This window comes from Myotis yumanensis, unplaced genomic scaffold (assembly GCF_028538775.1).
Source record: "Myotis yumanensis isolate MYYU_CA2020_CCGP unplaced genomic scaffold, mMyoYum1.0.hap1 SCAF_6, whole genome shotgun sequence".
Lineage (NCBI taxonomy): Eukaryota > Metazoa > Chordata > Mammalia > Chiroptera > Vespertilionidae > Myotis > Myotis yumanensis.
This window is the reverse complement of record NW_027223757.1, coordinates 36,981,519-36,999,180: the sequence shown is the minus strand read 5'-3', so window position 1 is coordinate 36,999,180 and position 17,662 is coordinate 36,981,519. Positions and strand designations below refer to the sequence as shown.

Genomic DNA, 17,662 nt, shown 5'->3' with positions numbered 1-17,662 from the left:
ACATATCAGGAAAAAAGCACATATTTTTACTAATTGGTACATGTGGAAAATGTTTGTTATGTGTTTTGTTAAACTAAGGAAGAAAATTCAAATATAGACTGGAAGGTGTAAGGATGCTGTTGTAGCAATAAGTGAGCAGCGACTATAGCCTTTCATAAATTAAGACGTGTTCATTATTCAGGAATAATACCCTGCCTACAGATTTCTTCTACTTCTTAAAGAAAAGAGATCTAAGTAGGATGGAAGTCATTTTGCTGACTGAATAATGACTAAAAGTCTTAAGGTATTTCTCTTTTAGACTGGTGTTCTTCGAACCAACTGTGTGGACTGTTTAGATCGCACCAACACGGCGCAGTTTATGGTGGGAAAATGTGCTTTGGCTTATCAGCTGTATTCCTTGGGACTGATTGACAAGCCTAATCTGCAGTTTGATACAGATGCAGTCAGGTAAGCCTTAGTTTCTGCCTTTTGAATGCTGGTAATGATAGAAAGCAAACCTGATTAATAGTAAGGACTTTTTTTAACTTGTTTGTCCTTTTAGCTTCTCAAAAATTATGTTGCTAATTATTCAAGTTAATTCTGTACTATTTCTATTAAATACTTGTGTATTGTTGGTATGGGTTGTTTTGTGAGTTAATTATCAATAAGCACTGTGTCCTTTAGACAAATCCAAAGTAAATAAATCCTAACTAATGGGTTTAAAAAAAAACAAATCCAGACTACATTAGGAAAAATAATAATGTGCCTTCATACATTTTGAACTTAAAATAGAATACATATAAATAATTGATTCCTCATTAAGGATTGTTGTCTTCACTGTGCATTGGATCCATGGCATTGCATAAAGTATTGTTTCTTGAAAATACAGTGAGAGCTGTTATTGGTCATCTGCAATAGTCAGAAAGGCTGTCGAGGGAAGTGATCAGCTTACAAGTAGCCAGGTCCGCAGGCATCGCTGCACTGGAAGTCTTTAAGAGGCACTTGAAGAAACATATGTAGTTTCATGAAAGAATATGGCCTATCTGTCTGTGACCAGAACATGTTCTTCTTCTCAAAAGGCAATTCAGAGAGAACAGAAAATTCTGCCGTGGGAGGTAAATTGGTCTGGCAGGCTGCAGGTAGTTAGACATCTTGTAATAAGGTAGAACTGTCTGGCTTTGGTGGGTTGTTCTTGGTGTCCCTGCTTCCTTTTTAGTGTTTTCTGTGACTTTGTTGCTCATTAGACAATTCCTATAAAATATAAAATACTTTGCATTTGTATTTCTCTTCAAAACGTTGAAGGGTCTACTTGAAAGGAATGGATCAGAGAATTTATATAGTAAAAGCCTTGTTTTGAGTCTGTGACTAAGTGAAGAATGTGTAGTACTTTTTCTAAAATTCTTTAGTGTTTGTATTTCTTTTGCTTAGGTTATTTGAGGAACTCTATGAAGATCATGGGGATACCCTGTCCCTTCAGTATGGTGGCTCTCAACTTGTTCATCGTGTAAAAACCTACAGGAAGATAGCACCATGGACCCAGCACTCAAAAGATATCATGCAGACCCTGTCGAGGTATTACAGCAATGCTTTTTCAGGTAATTCTGGAGTATTAGGCACTTCTAAGACTTATACCAATGGGCATTTTTTCCATATATGTGTGTGTGTGTGTGTGTGTATGTGTGTGTGTGTGTGTGTGTGTGTGTGTGTGTGTGTATGTATATGCTTTTATTTAGCTATCTGGTTAAGTAAAATGCAAAATTAAATGTTTAAAAAGTTTAAGTAAAATAGAATCTGTCACTTAGAAGATGCTCAATAATCATTCGTTCAATAAATGCATGAATAAACTTTGTATTTTAAATAGGGCATGTTTGCATTTTGCCACCCATAATTGGAACTTTTACATAATGCAAAAGTTATTTACAAAATATATTGATTCCCTGGCTTCTGTCTCTGTATTTCTGTTTTCTATCTATCTATCTATCTATCTATCTATCTATCTATCTATCTATCTATATAAAAAGCCAGCAACCCGAATGCTGTAACAACCGGAACAACCAGTCTCTATGACACCCACTGCAGCCAGGGAACCTGCCGATCCAGGGTGGGGCTGGCTGGCCAACCTCCCACCACCCCTCCCTTATCCCAATGGGGGGTGGGGCTGGCAGGCCAACCTCCTGCAGCCCCTCCCTCTGCTGGTCCCACCCCAGATCGACCCCCCCCCCCCCTGATTAGGGGCGGGGCCAGCCGGCCAACTGCCTGTGGCCCCTCCCCCTGCCTGGCCCTGCCCCTGATCGGCCCCCACCCACCAATCGGGGGCAGAGCCGGCCAGCCAACCACCCTCAGTTCCTCCCCCTGGCCGGCCCCACCCCCAATCAGCCCCCACCACCCCAATCGGTCTGCGGCCCCTCCCTGCCCCCAGCTGGCCTGGCCCTGATTGGGCCCCGATTGGGGTGGGCCGGCTGGCCAACCTCCTGCCGTCTCCTCCTCCTGACAGGCCTGGTTCAGATCTGTCCTGATCAGGGCCAGTCCAGTACCCCGCCCATGCACAAATTCGTGCACTGGGCCTCTAGTATGTAGATAAAAATGTTTGAGGGCATTGAATCATTATTATTTTTAAAAGATTTTTAAATAGATTTTTAGAGAGAGAGGGAGAGAGAAGGGAGAGAGAGAGAAAAAGAGAGAGAGAGAGATGATATCAAAATATCAATCTACTGCCTCCTGCACACCCTCAATTGGGGATTGAGCCCACAACCTGGGCATGTGCCCTGAGTGGGAATCAAACTGACACCCAACCAATTGAGCCATGCCGACCAGGGTAAATCATTATCTTTTAAATAGGATTCATAGTCTTGACAATTGCCTAAGAATGTAAATATCATGGATTTTTAAAAAAATAGCTAGAAATGAATGGTAACATTAACGCTAAGTTATTTTCTTATTTATGACTTGCAAATGCTAAAAGTAACAAGTTGTTAAAATGGCACTTTTCCCGCCTCCATGCTGATGGAATTTCCAATGCAATAGATTTCACAGACTAAAGTGATTGTGAGGCAAATCCCCATGCACAGAATCTACAGAATCATGTGCACTGACTGATTCTGTGAGTCTTAGGCTCATGAACCAGATCAGGGATAAAAATGTGTACAGAATGTGGAGAAGAAAGATTGGTAAAGAGACTCTTTGAAGGGAACTGTTGCCATGTAGTGACTGTTACTGCCCGACTTCTTTACCGCAAGCCTGGAGAGAGCAGGCTTCAACAGGACTCTGACAAGCTGGCTGCAGCGTCCTGCTATTGGAAGGACCCCGCGAAGCTGCTGAATTTGCTCTGCTGTGCAGCAAAGCTGAAGCAGAGGGACAGGCTGAGGAGAGGGCTGCCCTGTTGGAAATGCCTACCCTCGTAAAGTTGGTTGGACCAAAGGGTCCTTGAATGTTTACTGGTGGCCATGGGGGAGGCTGCTGGGATGGGTTTGGCCTAAGTCCTGGTCAAAGGGACCTAGCAGCAAGAACCAGTGGGTGACCACTGAATTCATAAAGAAGGAATTGCAAGAAACTGACTGATATGAAAAGATGCATGTGCCCACACCACGGGAACTGTAAGAGAGTCTCTGGTGATGGGAACTTTTGAAGTGGGCATGGAAGCATCCACAAAAGAGTCATCTTTCAGTATTTTTTTCATGACCAGAGAAAATGCAAAGCCAGTTTGCTGTACAACTGTTCAAGTGTATTAGTTTTCTATGCTGTATAACAAATTACTAAAAACTTAGTAGCTTAAAACATATGCACTTTTTTTAAAACAACCAACAATTTCTAAAAATATGTTTTTATTGATTTTAGAGAGAGAGAGGAAGGGAGAGGGAGGGAGAGATAGAAATATCAATGAAAGAGAAACATTATTGTCTGCCTCCTGCATGCCCCTACTGGGGATGGAGCCTGCAACCTGGGCATATGCCCCGACCTGGAGTTGAGACACATTGACTGGTTGCCTCCCGCATTCGCCCTGACCAGGAGTGGGGTGTGAACCCACAACCCAGATAGGTGCCCTTGAACTGGAGACCCTTTGGTACGCAGGCCAACGCTCTAGCCACTGCCACACCAATCATGGCAAGCCTGATCTATTTAGATCAGTGGTTCTCAACCTGTGGGTCGTGACCCCTTTGGGGGTCGAATGACCCTTTCACAGGGGTCGCCTAAGACCATCGGAAAACACATATATAATTACATATTGTTTTTGTGATTAATCACTATGGCTTAATTATGTTCAATTTGTAACAATGAAAATACATCCTGCATATCAGATATTTACATTATGATTCATAACAATAGCAAAATTACAGTTATGAAGTAGCAACGAAAATAATTTTATGGTTGGGGGTCACCACAACATGAGGAACTGTATTAAAGGGTCGAGGCATTAGGAAGGTTGAGAACCACTGATTTAGATACAGTGCATAATAAAACTGGTTAATGTTTAGCTGTTTGAATGGAGTTTAAATGGCACATATTTTTTTTTCCTTTAAAGCATGATTGAGTACAAAAATAGATAATCATTTTGTCCTACTGAGAATCTATCTGTTTGAAACTCTTGTCCACATCCAAAGTACTGCTGTCTTCCTGAGAGTGAATGTCTTGTTTGCAGTTGAAAGTAGCCAGGAAAAGATCCGCAGGTTCATGAGGGCTGGCGTGATCGCCGAGGCTTAAAAAGTAACCATAAACTCCATAGTAAAAAACAAAACAAACAAACCAGCAGTGCATTCAAGAAGTCTTCATTATGAACCTTTGAAAGAATATCCTTTATTTAGTTATTTTTCTCACATCCTGCATTTTATCATATTTGCTTAAAATTCAAGGAAGCTACTATTAGTTTGAAAGGATGAAAGAAATGCCTTGAAAACATGACTGAAAAACGGAAAGCTTCTCTAGATAGAATTAAGATATTTTGAGGTACCGCATAGATGAGTTAATAAGAGCCATTAGAGCTATTCTAGAAGCATAAAGAACGTAATTACCGTGAGAGCAGTATGTTTACTTTTGTATTGTGTAAAGAGGATGCGAGAATGCCTGCATCATTTAATATTTGATGTTTTCTCCCAACAAATGACAAAAATCCCCCAAATGTATTCAGCATATAAAAACATGCCTTTTACATACTAGTGTTAGCCTGATAGGTAAGTGGTGTTTTAATGGGATGCTTCCTGTGAAAATACTAATAACTCGAATACATGCTTGATGTACCGTAGTTCATTTATTGCTTTTACTGAAACGACCAAATAGCCCAATGAGAACAATGTTGCTAATTTCAGATATATCTGTGTTCACCACTGCTGTTGGAAGAAAGTTGATTTTATGATAATGTTATTTCAAAAGCAGTCATTACTGCAGTGCTATCTTTTGAGTTCCGTGCTCGTTTTTAGAAAGAGATCATTATTTACATTGTGGATGTCTGCCCCAAACTTGAATACACAGGGCTCTGAGACAAGCATGGAAAGAAGGAAATGAGGGGAAAGAATGAAGGATGCTAGGAGAAAAGAGTGCAGAAGGGGAAGGGTAGTTCATGAGATCACCTCCGTGCTTAGCATCATTTTTACCAAGACTTAATTAGAAAAGGAAGAGGAAATACTATATATATATATTTTTCTTCAGTAATTATGGAGTGATTAAATAGTTAGAACGACGCTATTATCGGTGTGCCCACTCTGCCTTCATTATCAAACACAAAAGGGATGGCCCAGGTCGACAGCTGGAGGTTGGGGAGAAACAGAAAATGTAAACATATTCTCTGCTAAAGAAATGAAGAATACCTTTCCGAGGATTAAAAGTGGAAACTATGCAAAACCAACTCGTTCAAGGTTGTGCAACAGAATATGGGTAGTAATTGGGCTATTTTATTAGTCTCTGCTGTCTCTGCTTGTCTTTGCAATAAAGTGCAGATGTATTTGTTTCAAGAAAACTAATAAATGGTGAGAATATGTTTTATTCTAAAAATAAAATCACTATGGTATTATGGTAGTGTTTAAAGATTTTTAAGACGCTCTCAAAATTCAAAAAGCAGTGTATATGCACCATCCTCTATATTATGAGAGGTATGGAGTAAAAGGTTACATTTTGAAGCAAATTTTGAATTCTCCTCAAAAACTTGGTGATGGTTTACATTTTGTTTGTGTGTGTGACTTTTGAAGTATAAATAGTATTATTTTCAAAGGTATATTCTGTGAAATCACAGTTGTTCCCATATCCTCCTGAGAAAACATTCTCTGAGTTGTATATGTCGGCAATGGAATTTCTGAAATACATAATTTTGCTTTTTAGATGCTGATAGACAGGATTCCATTAATCTGTTCCTGGGAGTTTTCCATCCCACTGAAGGAAAACCTCATCTCTGGGAACTCCCAACGGATTTCTATCTGCATCATAAAAACACCATGAGACTTTTACCAACAAGAAGAAGGTACTTTTCTTCCTGCTCTACTATGTAAACTCAGAGATTTGACATTATTTTGAAAATGAGATTCTTTTGTGTGTGTGTGTGTGTGTGAAGTAATCACATAGGCTAAGTAGTGAGCGGTCCTACATGTTTGCCATGAGAAATTTGGCACCTTTGAGGTCCTCATAGTAGCTTTGGGAAATTGTCGTTAACAGTTGGTGTCTTGCATTTTCCTTAAGATAAAAAGTTTCAGAACTTCATCCTTGAACGTAAGTTATCACTCCACTGCAGCAAACCATCAACATCATCGATGAGTGCTTCCTACACACTCGGAACTCTACACAATTCTGACGTCTAGGGAGTCAGTCTTTGGTTTTTCAAGTGTGGGGTCTCGGTAGCATCACTTTGGTGTTCCTTCCTCCAGGAAGCACAGGAGACAGAGAGAGTGACTGTCGTGGCAGATGCCACGCCCGTCACCCTTACCACTGAATTTGGGCTTTCTGGAGTCATTCACCAGTACAGGTTATTTTGATGACAGTTAAATTGGAATTAATATTCTCAAGACAAATGAACGGTTTACCTGAAGCATTTTAACAGGACACCCCGTAGTGGCCAGGTAGACTTGAGTTGGAGTCTCTGCATTTGTGTGATCTTGGACTGGTTACTTAACCTTTCTCCTGGTCTGAAAAATATGATGGGACATACCTCACAGAGTCATTGTGAGGATTTAGTGAGAAGACTCGTTCATGTTTTTAATTGAGTTGCCATGTACTAATATAATCCATTTTGCCACAGGAGCCTCGTTTTCACGTCTATGAGGTTGGAGCCTGGTCCATTCTGCTCACACATCAATTTCTCTTTCATAATGCTCTTCTCTCCTAGCATCAGTTTGACATAGCCTTTATTTTGTGCGCCGATGCCTCCTAACCACGAGAGGGGTCATTGATAGTCTGTGCTAATTATGTGCTGGTGTTACAGCTATTATCAAATTCTGTTACTTCAGGAACCTTTAAGATATTAAGGAAGTGTCAGAGTTTATATGTTTCTCAAATTTGTTATTGAAATAACCAATTTAATATTTAAGCTTACTTTCCCTATAAATGAAGCAAGCTGGTTCTTACGTTCAATTTAATATTAATAAATGCTTGTCTATATGGATTTTTGCTGATAGAAAATTTAGAACTAATTATGTTTATTTCATGAGAGATGAGTGTAAATACCTGTATTTAGCTTTGGTGATGCAATTGACTATTAGCAAATGTGGTTGATTTTCTGAAATTTTCTATTACCTTAAAGCAGCGATTGTCAACTTTTTCCATCTCATGGCACACCTAAACTAATTACTAAAAATCTGTGGCACACCAAAAAATATGTTATATCTTTAGCCAATCTGACAAATAATTTTGATTCATTCACACCAGACAGTTATTGTTGTATTGGCTGTTGTCATTTTTTTTAAACTTGACAATCTAAGGGAAAATAAATCAGTTACCCTGACTTAAATAGTCAGGTATTGCATGTTTTAAAAATTCTTGTGGCTCGGAAAAAAAGGGAAAAAGAAAAATTCTTATGGCTCATCAGTTGAAAATCACTGCCTTTAAAGTATTGAAGCTATTACTATACAACTTGGGAACAACCAAAACTCGATTTTTCTACTGCAAAAATTAGCCAGAATATTATCTTGAGTTACATACCTGAGGCAGGCAGTATTGGAGCTTATTTGTGGGAATAAAAAGAAGCTGGTCTTACATCCATTTTATTTAAAACAAAGGAAACTGAGGTACAGAGAGAATGTGCCTTGACTGAGATTAATCAGCTAGTTAGATGATTCAGTAAGCATCCGCTATAAGCCTGCTACTGAAAACAAAATTTTATCAAAGTAGATAATATGGCTCTCAGTTGATTTGGTTTCCTGTTTTTGCTTTTCTTCCTCCAGAATGTTAGTAACCAAAATGGTATCAACAATTGATGTTACCCATAAGCAGTACTTATAAATACTGTAAGATAAATTTCAGTGTTTTATTTTGGACTTGCTAGTGTTACTCACCTATACTGGTTATTTTAGTGACAGTTAAATGAGTATTATAATTCTCAGAAGAAATAAACAATTTACCAAAGGCATTAATAAGACAAAAGTGTGAACTTAAGCGTTTTGTAGAGCTGAGTTGGAATTTCTGTAATTGTGTGACTTTAGACCTGTTATTTAACCCCTGGAAATGTTGTTTGAAGACAAGTTCACACATTTTCAAAATCTCACCTTCTCTAACTTATAACCTCTTTAGCATTCAGAATGCCCTTTCCTGTATGTATTCTAGTCAATGCCATGTTCTTTGTAAACTGTGGTCCCCAGATCTGTGTCTGATAGTAGAGTTTGGTCTGATTTGTGCCAACTATCGTGGGCCACTGGGACCACTTCTCCCTTTGTCCTGGATATTCTGTTTTTATCACTCAGTGTTAGATTTCCATTAGCTGCTTTCAGTGTCTTGCGGTCACATTGTTAACTCTCTGAGCTCCCTGTCCATTAGAACTCCCAAGTCTTTTTTAACATGTCCTGCTGCCATACTTTCTCTCTGTACCATTTTTGTCATGCTCATATACGCTCTGCTTGCTTCCAAACAAAAGTATTGAAATGTGTATCCTTTTTATTAGTTGTTCACCTCTAGATTTGTAGCTTCTTGAGATTTAATTAGCCAGGCCATCTTGATCCTAATGCAAGTCCTTGATGGAAAGTGTTGCATAGAATAGGGTAGCTGGCAGGCCCCTGTGAGATAGCACCAGACACCTTCTTCCACTTTAAAATTGTTTCATAATTGTTGGTTGCAGTCATTTAAACAGCTGTAACTTACCATATTGTCATCACTTCACCATGCTGTCATTCTGCCCACATGTGTCTGTCTTGTTCACAGATACCGATTGCTTTGCTAAAGTCTATATACGTTATTTCAGAGGACTCTCAAGCTAGCTAGGGGAATCAATTGCTAGTCTTTTCAATCTCCCTAACCTTCCTGTGTGTGCTGGTGGCATTGAGCACTCTTAGTGCTAAGGAATGAAAAAGAGAAAAGACGCTTACTTGTTGGTATGCAAAGGAAGAAGCAGCACCAACTTGCGTCTCGGTCCTCTGACCCCTGGTCCCAAAGCAGATTTCTGTCCCGGTGCAGTGCCCGATGCTGGAGGTACTGAAGATTCCCCGTCCCAGGTTCAGTCCTCTCAGACGTCCTCATCCTCCACCCAACGCCGCTCATCTTCCCCCAGGGCAGGCAGTTCTCCTGGGCTTCTTTGCTTCTGAGACCCACTCAGAGTGGTTGGACTTTTAAAAAGTATTGTTACGTTGCATTGTGTTGCTTAGAGAAACACAATTTAGCAATATTTTTTAAAAATGTGTGGCCTGGTCTCAAATCGCTAATCCAATTCTCTTAATTATTTTTCTCCACATGCTGCATTCTGAGTTAAAACACATTTTTATGTTTCTTTTTTTTTTTTGTAAGTAAGACAATTGTGAGCAAAATTTTTTAGTAAATTCCTCATATACTAGCTGGTACTTTCTGTGTTTTCCTCATCTGCCAAAGTTGCAAAATAGAACTTACACCTCTCTCTCTCTCTCTCTCTCTCTCTCTCTCTCTCTCTCTCACACACACACACACACACACACACACACGCCTCTTAAACAGTTAGCCCATGTCTTTTTCATTCCCCTGATCTGATAGTCTGATTCTCCTACCAGAAAAGAAATGAGATTAGCCTGGTGTGGCTTGTTTGAGTAAATTTATGTGGATTCGTAGAAGTCACTGGTCATCATTTTAGGTTACTCACAAAATATCTCTAGTGAATACTTGATTTTTTTATCTTTTGGAATGTATCACCCTCTTGCCTCTAAGCATCAAGACTACATTTGCCCGTTTCCAGTTAAATCCCATTCTTTGCTATTCCTTAGAAGAGTATTGATCTCAACTGTACCAAGACTTGAATGCTGTTAGAGATGCCCTATAGCTTCCTTCTGTCCCTTGGGCTGTGTATGGTTCCCTCTCATCTTGTGTTTTTCTCTTTCCAGCATGAAACTCATCATGGTTGGTAAAGATAGAAACAATACTGGAACCAAGTAACTCTACTTCCTCTGTCATTATTTTTAACATGGCATTTCTAACACGCCGAGTGGTGCTTGACACACAGCGGGTGTTTAATAAATGTTGAAAGACTAATAAGTCTACAAGCAGCAGACTTATCCCTTTTCTGTTCTTTTCATGCTCCAAAGCCTTGCTATTCAAAAAGCAGTCTGAGGACCAGCCCTTTTGACATCACCTGGGAGCTGTCATAAATGCAGAGTCTTAGGCCCCACCTACTGAATCAGAATCTGCCTTTTGACAGTATCTCCAAATGATTTGTGTGTGCATTGAATTTTGAGAAGTACTGCTCTAAAGCACAACTTTAATCTCAAGCAAAACTTTAGGAGCCTTTCCTGTTATTGTAACATTTTCCTCCCTCACAGTTCATTAGGCTTCAGGCTTCTTTTTTCGTCATCCTTGGTTATGTATTCCACTTGCCATCTCTAGGGGAGTTCTCTGTGTTGCCTATTTCATTTAAATACTTCCCCATTCTTCATAATTAGAATTATTCAAAATTTTGATGTTAGCATTTTATTTTTAGAAAGCCTTTCATTTATTTTAAAATTACATTTTTTAGCAGTTTAGGCTATAGGCTCTTTTTTCTGAACCTTTTGAAAATTTTGATATGCCATTTCATATCATTCCCCTGCCTAGCTCTTGTGAACTTGGATATAGCATTTACCCCTTAAATATCCATTTCATAAGAATTTGATTTAGAATTAAATTCATAAGTCAGAGAGAAGGCAATTCAGGATTCTTTCAGATTCTCTGCTCGTAGTGGATGAGTGTTCTAGCAAAAATCTATATGATAGAAATTCCCTCCCTCACTCTGACTGGCCTCTGTGATCACGTAGTGAATACTTAGAATTGGAGATTAACACAGCTTATACTAGTTTCTGAGGGAACGAACTTGTTGTTTAGGGCTACCCATTCACTTAATGACTTTGCTTAACTCTTTTAATGAACTGTACACACAGACCCATACACATAGAGCAGAATAGAAAAGTAATCTAACTCTCAGATAACTACCTGCAAGAGAATCCTGGTTGTGGGACTTGGGTCAGGGCCCTGCTCCTCACCTGGTGGCAGAGTAATGCAGCACAGGCCCTGGGGAGGGTGAACAGCAGCTCACAGAGTCTGGTGGAGTAACCCAAATCTGTTTCATCGAAAAGTAAGTACATGAGAGCATCTTGACCCGCAGATATATTTATGGATTGTTATAGATCTGTGACACATTTGAAACAAGAAAGGAGTTGGGACAAGAACTGACATATTGAAGACTCACTGTGCCAAAAGCTTCACAAACATGTTTAAAAAGAAAAAGAAATTGATTTTGACATATGAGGCAGCATCTCACTATAGGCTGTTCAGTTCCTTTTATCCAGTGAATTGTAGAAAACCAACATTTACATCTGGGTCCATCTTCTCTTATTTTTTTATTTTATAGTTATACTCACTGGTGGACACCAGAGGTAATAAAATATTTGCCACTGCCTTATGATGAAGGTAGGTACACTGTTTTCTCTTGTAGTTTTTATACTAATGTATTTTGGAATTATTCCTAAATGAGCTCAAAGCATTAAATTCTGTGCATATAGTTTCTTATTAGAAAGCAACGAATGCCTATTCAGTATCATATGTTGCTATTAGAATAGATAAGCTAAGATATCCTGAGATCTCAGTTTTTAAAGGGCAGGGATTGTGCTATTCTTTTTGTATCTAAGTTGGTCAAAGTCTTGTATTGTGTCTTTCAATTATTAGATATGTCCCTCAAATATTTACAAGATATATTAGTCATTTTAAATTAGTACTGACTATATTTCTAGATATTTGGGGAGAATGGGGAGGAAGTGAAAACCATTCACAAGGAGAAATAAAAACTTTTCCTCTATCTAAGCAGTGAAAAAAGGTACAAGTGTGTGTATAAAAGTACATTTTAGTCACTAAAGTTTACATTTTGTTAATTTGTCAGAAAGGCAGGAATATTTTTATGTTAAAAGAATACCCTCAAATGCACAGTACATTAGGATAATGTTTCCAAATTTAAATAATTGCCCAGTTTTAAGTAGAGTTTATTCCTGGCTCTGACTGATTTCCCTGACTTTGGGTTAGCCTGTTTTCTTACTTGTAAGATCTACTGCCAACCTGGAACACTCGAGTTGAGGACTCCGTCTAGTCATGGTCAACCATTCCAATTTTGGGTGGTGAAGGCCATGAAGTAGGAAGATTGAAAATGATTTTTTGTTCTTAATACATTATTCATTGGTTTTTAAATTATTTGTAACCCTGAAAATCCGAGTAAAATCGTAACTCATTGCTATGAAGGCTTGGTTGTTCTAGAACAATGGAAAGGACTTTAACAGTCTAACTAACATTGGTCATAAACAGGATTTGAAATGTAAAGGAAAATTAAGTGCAATAACTACATGATTTTTACGTAGAAGGGAGAGGGTATTTAAGAACAAAAAATAATTTAAAAAGCTGAGTAACTTCGCTTCTAAAATAACTGCCTCCTCCACCCTGACTCCCAAAGGCCCTCCCGCCTCCTTGTCCCACTCAGCTTTGCATTGTATATTCTGTGCCCATATCGCTTCTCTTCCCAGTGTGTGCGTGCCAGAGGCAGGAGCTGGACTCTGTTCAGTGCACTCTCTGTGAACACTGTTGATGTTACAGAAATGTTTGCCATGTGTAATCTAAGGGCATCAAGAGTAACAGGCAGTATCTCTTTTAGTTATCTGTGCTGCGAACTTTAAGAAGTTGATAGTGAAGAAATTTCACAGATACGAAGAAGAGATTGACATCCACAATGAGTTCTTCCGCCCATATGAACTGAGTAGCTTCGATGATACCTTTTGCTTGGCTATGACAAGTTCTGCACGGTATGTTGTGAGTACTCTGATCTGTAAGGATTTGGGAAGTATACTTTTCCTTGTTTATATAGATGTGTCTTACTTTACCAGAAATCTATTTTGGAAGCCTGCTAGCAGGTGGCTGTTCAGCCTCTGAATACCTCCCATGATTGGGAGCCAACTATTTCAGGAGGCAGTCCTTTCTATTATTAGAAAACTGGGTTTAACTTCTTCCCTTTGATAAGTTGAAATCTTTCTCCCATTGGTCCTAGTTTGTCATTTGAAATACACTTAATTTTTACATGTGAACATCGAAATTGAAAGCGAACATAATTAGTGGAAAAGCATAGTCGCTGGTACTAGAAAGGGCAGGATATGAATCTTAGACCAGCTGCTGCCTACCTGTGTTACTTTAAGAAAATGATTCAACTTATCTAAGTCTCAGTTCCTTCATTTCATATCAATAGGGATGCGTGTGACACCGCACATGTATATTCACACATATACCAAGTGCCTAACATGGTACCTGACACAGGTGGGTGACTGATAGATGGTGGCTATCATTATATTACAGTTTTTATTAGGCACAGGACAAGTCTAGTTCCTCTTCTGTATGACAACTCTACAATACTTGAGGAACAAATTTTTTTTCAGGTAAATAATCTTCATTCTTTTTCATAACTCATGTGACATGTTTTCAGACTTTCCATCCTGTTCTGTCACCTTTGAACATACTTCAGTTTTCTGTGTCTCTTTTAGGCTGGGGGCGGGAGGGGAGACTTTGAGAAAAAATGATGAGACTACAATAAGAAAATCAGGCAAAGCAAATTACTTCTTGATTATTATGTTTAATACTAAAGTTTGCATTTTTGTATTTAAGGTCTCTTCAAATGTGACATATATGTACCTAAGCCTCACATGGTACATGTAGAAACATAATTTATGTATTTTTTTTCCTAGAAATTACTCTACATTTTGCGTCAGTTTTAGATGGAAAATTTGGAATTCTTACTTGCTTGATTTTCAACTAAACATGTTAAAGTTTAGCAGTTTTAACTGTAAGGTCATTGTCATTTCCAGAAGTTTTCAAGTTCAAGGAAGTATGAATGATGTTGCATGCATGTGTACATACAAATATACAGTTGATTTTTTTATTTGCAGGAATTATGTTCTGTAAAGTTCCTGCAGACACTAAATTAAAGAACAATGAACCTTTGCTCCTAGAAATAACAGGGTTAGGTTCCTGTAAGCCTTTGGTCACCATTTTGTCAGCCGTTCAATACATAACCGTGTTTTGTGTGTATCTATTTAAAGATACCTTACTTAATATATAGTCAATTCATTAACATCGAACATGCAGCCAACAGCACTACAACTCATGCCTGAGTGATGCTACTCCAACACACTCTTTTCTCTATAACAACTTGCTTATGCTTAGGAACACAAGACAGCTTCAGCACTAAGTGTGGGGCCCATTTTAGCAGTGAGATCACACACACACACACACACAGAGCACAAAAATATGAAAAACATGGCACCAAGTAGACTATGGAAAAGATGCCTGTTTACAGCATGAGAGCTAAAACAAGAAGGCAGGGTGTCACCTTGCTCTGTCTCAGCTGGGAGCATGAGTGTTGGGTTACTCTAATGTTTCACTGTTCTGTGCATGCGTATGACTGGGAGTGATCATGAAAGCTCTGAGTGTTGATTTGGGGGATACAAATAAGTTTTAGTTAGTAAGCAAATTCTCAGATATGGAGTCAACAAATGAGGATCAGCTGTATATGTTCAAAAGAAATATTAAACCACTTAAATTTTTAAAAATATTATCAAACTGTTTAAGAGACATTTTGAGTCAGATTCAAGATTACTTTCTTTCAAAAAATGTAATGCTGGGTCACACTTGGTGCAGCGTCCTTGCCAATAACTGTTGCCTTTTTGGCGTGTGGTGAGGAGCGGGGTCTGGCCTCAGCAGTGATCGGTAGGCCTGGCATCCATGGTGAGGAACCAGCTTCAGCTTCGTAGTAGGTGGTAAATTAAACGTTTCTATTTGAAGAGTTCCAACGGTGTTTTAATGAATTAACCTTAGCCTAATGGGGTAGAAGTTGATACTTAATTCACACCACTGTGTTTTTTATCATTATGTCACTCTCCTTAGCTGGGATAGTGTAATAAAAACATTGTCCATAAAACTGAGTGGCTTAGTGTTTCATCATTGGTTTTTATGAGTTTAATTTTACCTGAAAACTAATCATGATCCATAATCGGAAGGTATACATCTTAGCAGTAATTCAGATATCAACTCTGTTCCAGTAAACAAAATCTTAAAGTCATAACCATTGGGCCTCAGAATCATAAAGAAAATTCACACTGAAGATCGATACCATTGAAGTTACCAAGTGCCATTAGTTCATGGGGTTTTATGACCCAGATCAACTAAGCTCCCTTGAACATTTGACTCCAAATATATAGGGGCGGACAAAAGTAGGTTTATAGTTATAATACAAATAAATACCATAATTAATAAATAATGGCACAAGAATAAACTGTTTTGTGTACTCACAACTGTAAACCTACTTTTGCCCCACCCCTGTATGCGGCTGCAAGGGCTAAGAAGGAATAGTATAAAAATGTGAACTGAATGGAAGCCGTCCTTATCTGGATGTATAGTGATTTGTATGGAATTTTCTTCCCCTTTCTTCAGGGACTTTATGCCTAAGACTGTTGGCATTGATCCAAGTCCATTTACTGTGCGTAAACCAGATGAAACTGGAAAATCAGTATTGGGGTAAGATTTGCATATAGAATGAAATTTTAAAGATTCATGTAAAATAATATAGCACTTGCAATATAATTTCCACAAAAACTAATAACTTCACATAGTTTGGGACACAGTCCATGTATTGCATCTATACAGGTAGTTTATTTATAGCACTGGGGTCATTAAAGTGTTCAACATGGAAAGTAGAATTTATGGAAATTTTTAGCAACATGGTACACTTCATTATTTTAAATTAGGACTATCACAGATGGCATAAAGACAGGTGGCAGATATTGTGTGTTATGTCCTATAAGTAACTCAGCACCCTCTATTTCCCTCAACATAAAATACTTAGGTAAAATTGTATAGTTATAGTATTTGTTTTTTGTTTTATTCATAGTATTTATATTTGTTTGCATACTGAAGAAGCATTAAAACAAAATGCTCAGAGATTAATAGATTTTCTGTGTATTACTGTAGCATTGTTTTGGGGAAGACAGTTATTTTTTTTTATATCCAGTTACTCAGGAAAGAGGACAAATCATGTTTACATCTTTGTGCTTAGAGACTGGAGTGAAATGTGTTGTGTTCTAGCATAAGAATCTCTATTACTGCCACGGACCTGAATAATCCCAGTGATAAGGTTTTCTCATGACCCTGACCAGAAACCCTGGCCAGACTGTAGATACTGAGTCCTAATTGTATTTAGGTGTGTGCATGGGGTCCTAATTGGATTTTAGCTACATGTGATTTATAAAATTGGGTATTTATTAGTATTTTCTAGACACACCATTTCTGTGGCTTAAAATAAGTAACTTTAAATAGCTACACGTTAAACCCTGAACCAGATGCTAAGGCATTTAGAAGAAAGGATGTCCTCAGGAGTTTAGAATTCAAGGACTTCCTGGCACAAATACATAAATGAGCAGCTATATTAGTGTATGCCACAGAAGTGCTAGCAACTTTAATTTTTAATTGCAGAAAGTCAGAAACTAATTTTTCTATAATATCTAACCCATGGCCTGTCCTAGAACATTTCAGAATATTATGGTATTTTAAGTCCCTTGTAGATAATTTTTTCAAAGAGTGAAATATTAAGCATTTTTCATAACAGCCAAAATATCATTATAAAATATTTTCTGAATTAAAACAATATTCTTACAATTCTCAAATTTGGAAGTAAAATAAAAGTAAATACTTTTATGTGTCAGTTTTTCTTTTCCCCCCACCCAATCTATTCCCTACTCTTAAAAGGGATGTTCAGCAAATATAATTATTTACTAATAACACAATAAACTTTAAAGTTTAGTTCATGTTCATAAGTTATTCATATTCTCAAATAATTAGCTGACACTGTGATTGAGAGAAATCATAGGAGGGAAGGAAATATACATGGATTTGGCTTTTGACCTTTTCTTGAAGCTTTTACAAATTATAGGTCATTTTGCTAATATCTCAAAACATATAGCCTATTATTGTACCATAAAGTTTGAATGTATCGATTTCAGTTACCAAAAGAAGGCACAGTAACCAAGTGGCCAGGAGACTTTTC

General features: G+C 38.1%; 1 protein-coding gene across 2 annotated transcripts in view; it reads left to right on the top strand.

Annotated features, from left to right (window-relative positions):
• Nucleotides 1-17,662, top strand: part of FIG4 (FIG4 phosphoinositide 5-phosphatase) — a 101,905-nt gene that overhangs the window by 44,810 nt on the left and 39,433 nt on the right. For both annotated transcript variants that reach the window (XM_070417931.1, XM_070417932.1), the window contains exons 14-19: nucleotides 299-447; nucleotides 1,408-1,574; nucleotides 6,286-6,424; nucleotides 11,948-12,006; nucleotides 13,232-13,379; nucleotides 16,054-16,137. In XM_070417931.1, coding sequence (XP_070274032.1) covers nucleotides 299-447; nucleotides 1,408-1,574; nucleotides 6,286-6,424; nucleotides 11,948-12,006; nucleotides 13,232-13,379; nucleotides 16,054-16,137 — 746 coding nt within the window. The remainder of the gene's footprint in view (nucleotides 1-298; nucleotides 448-1,407; nucleotides 1,575-6,285; nucleotides 6,425-11,947; nucleotides 12,007-13,231; nucleotides 13,380-16,053; nucleotides 16,138-17,662) is intronic.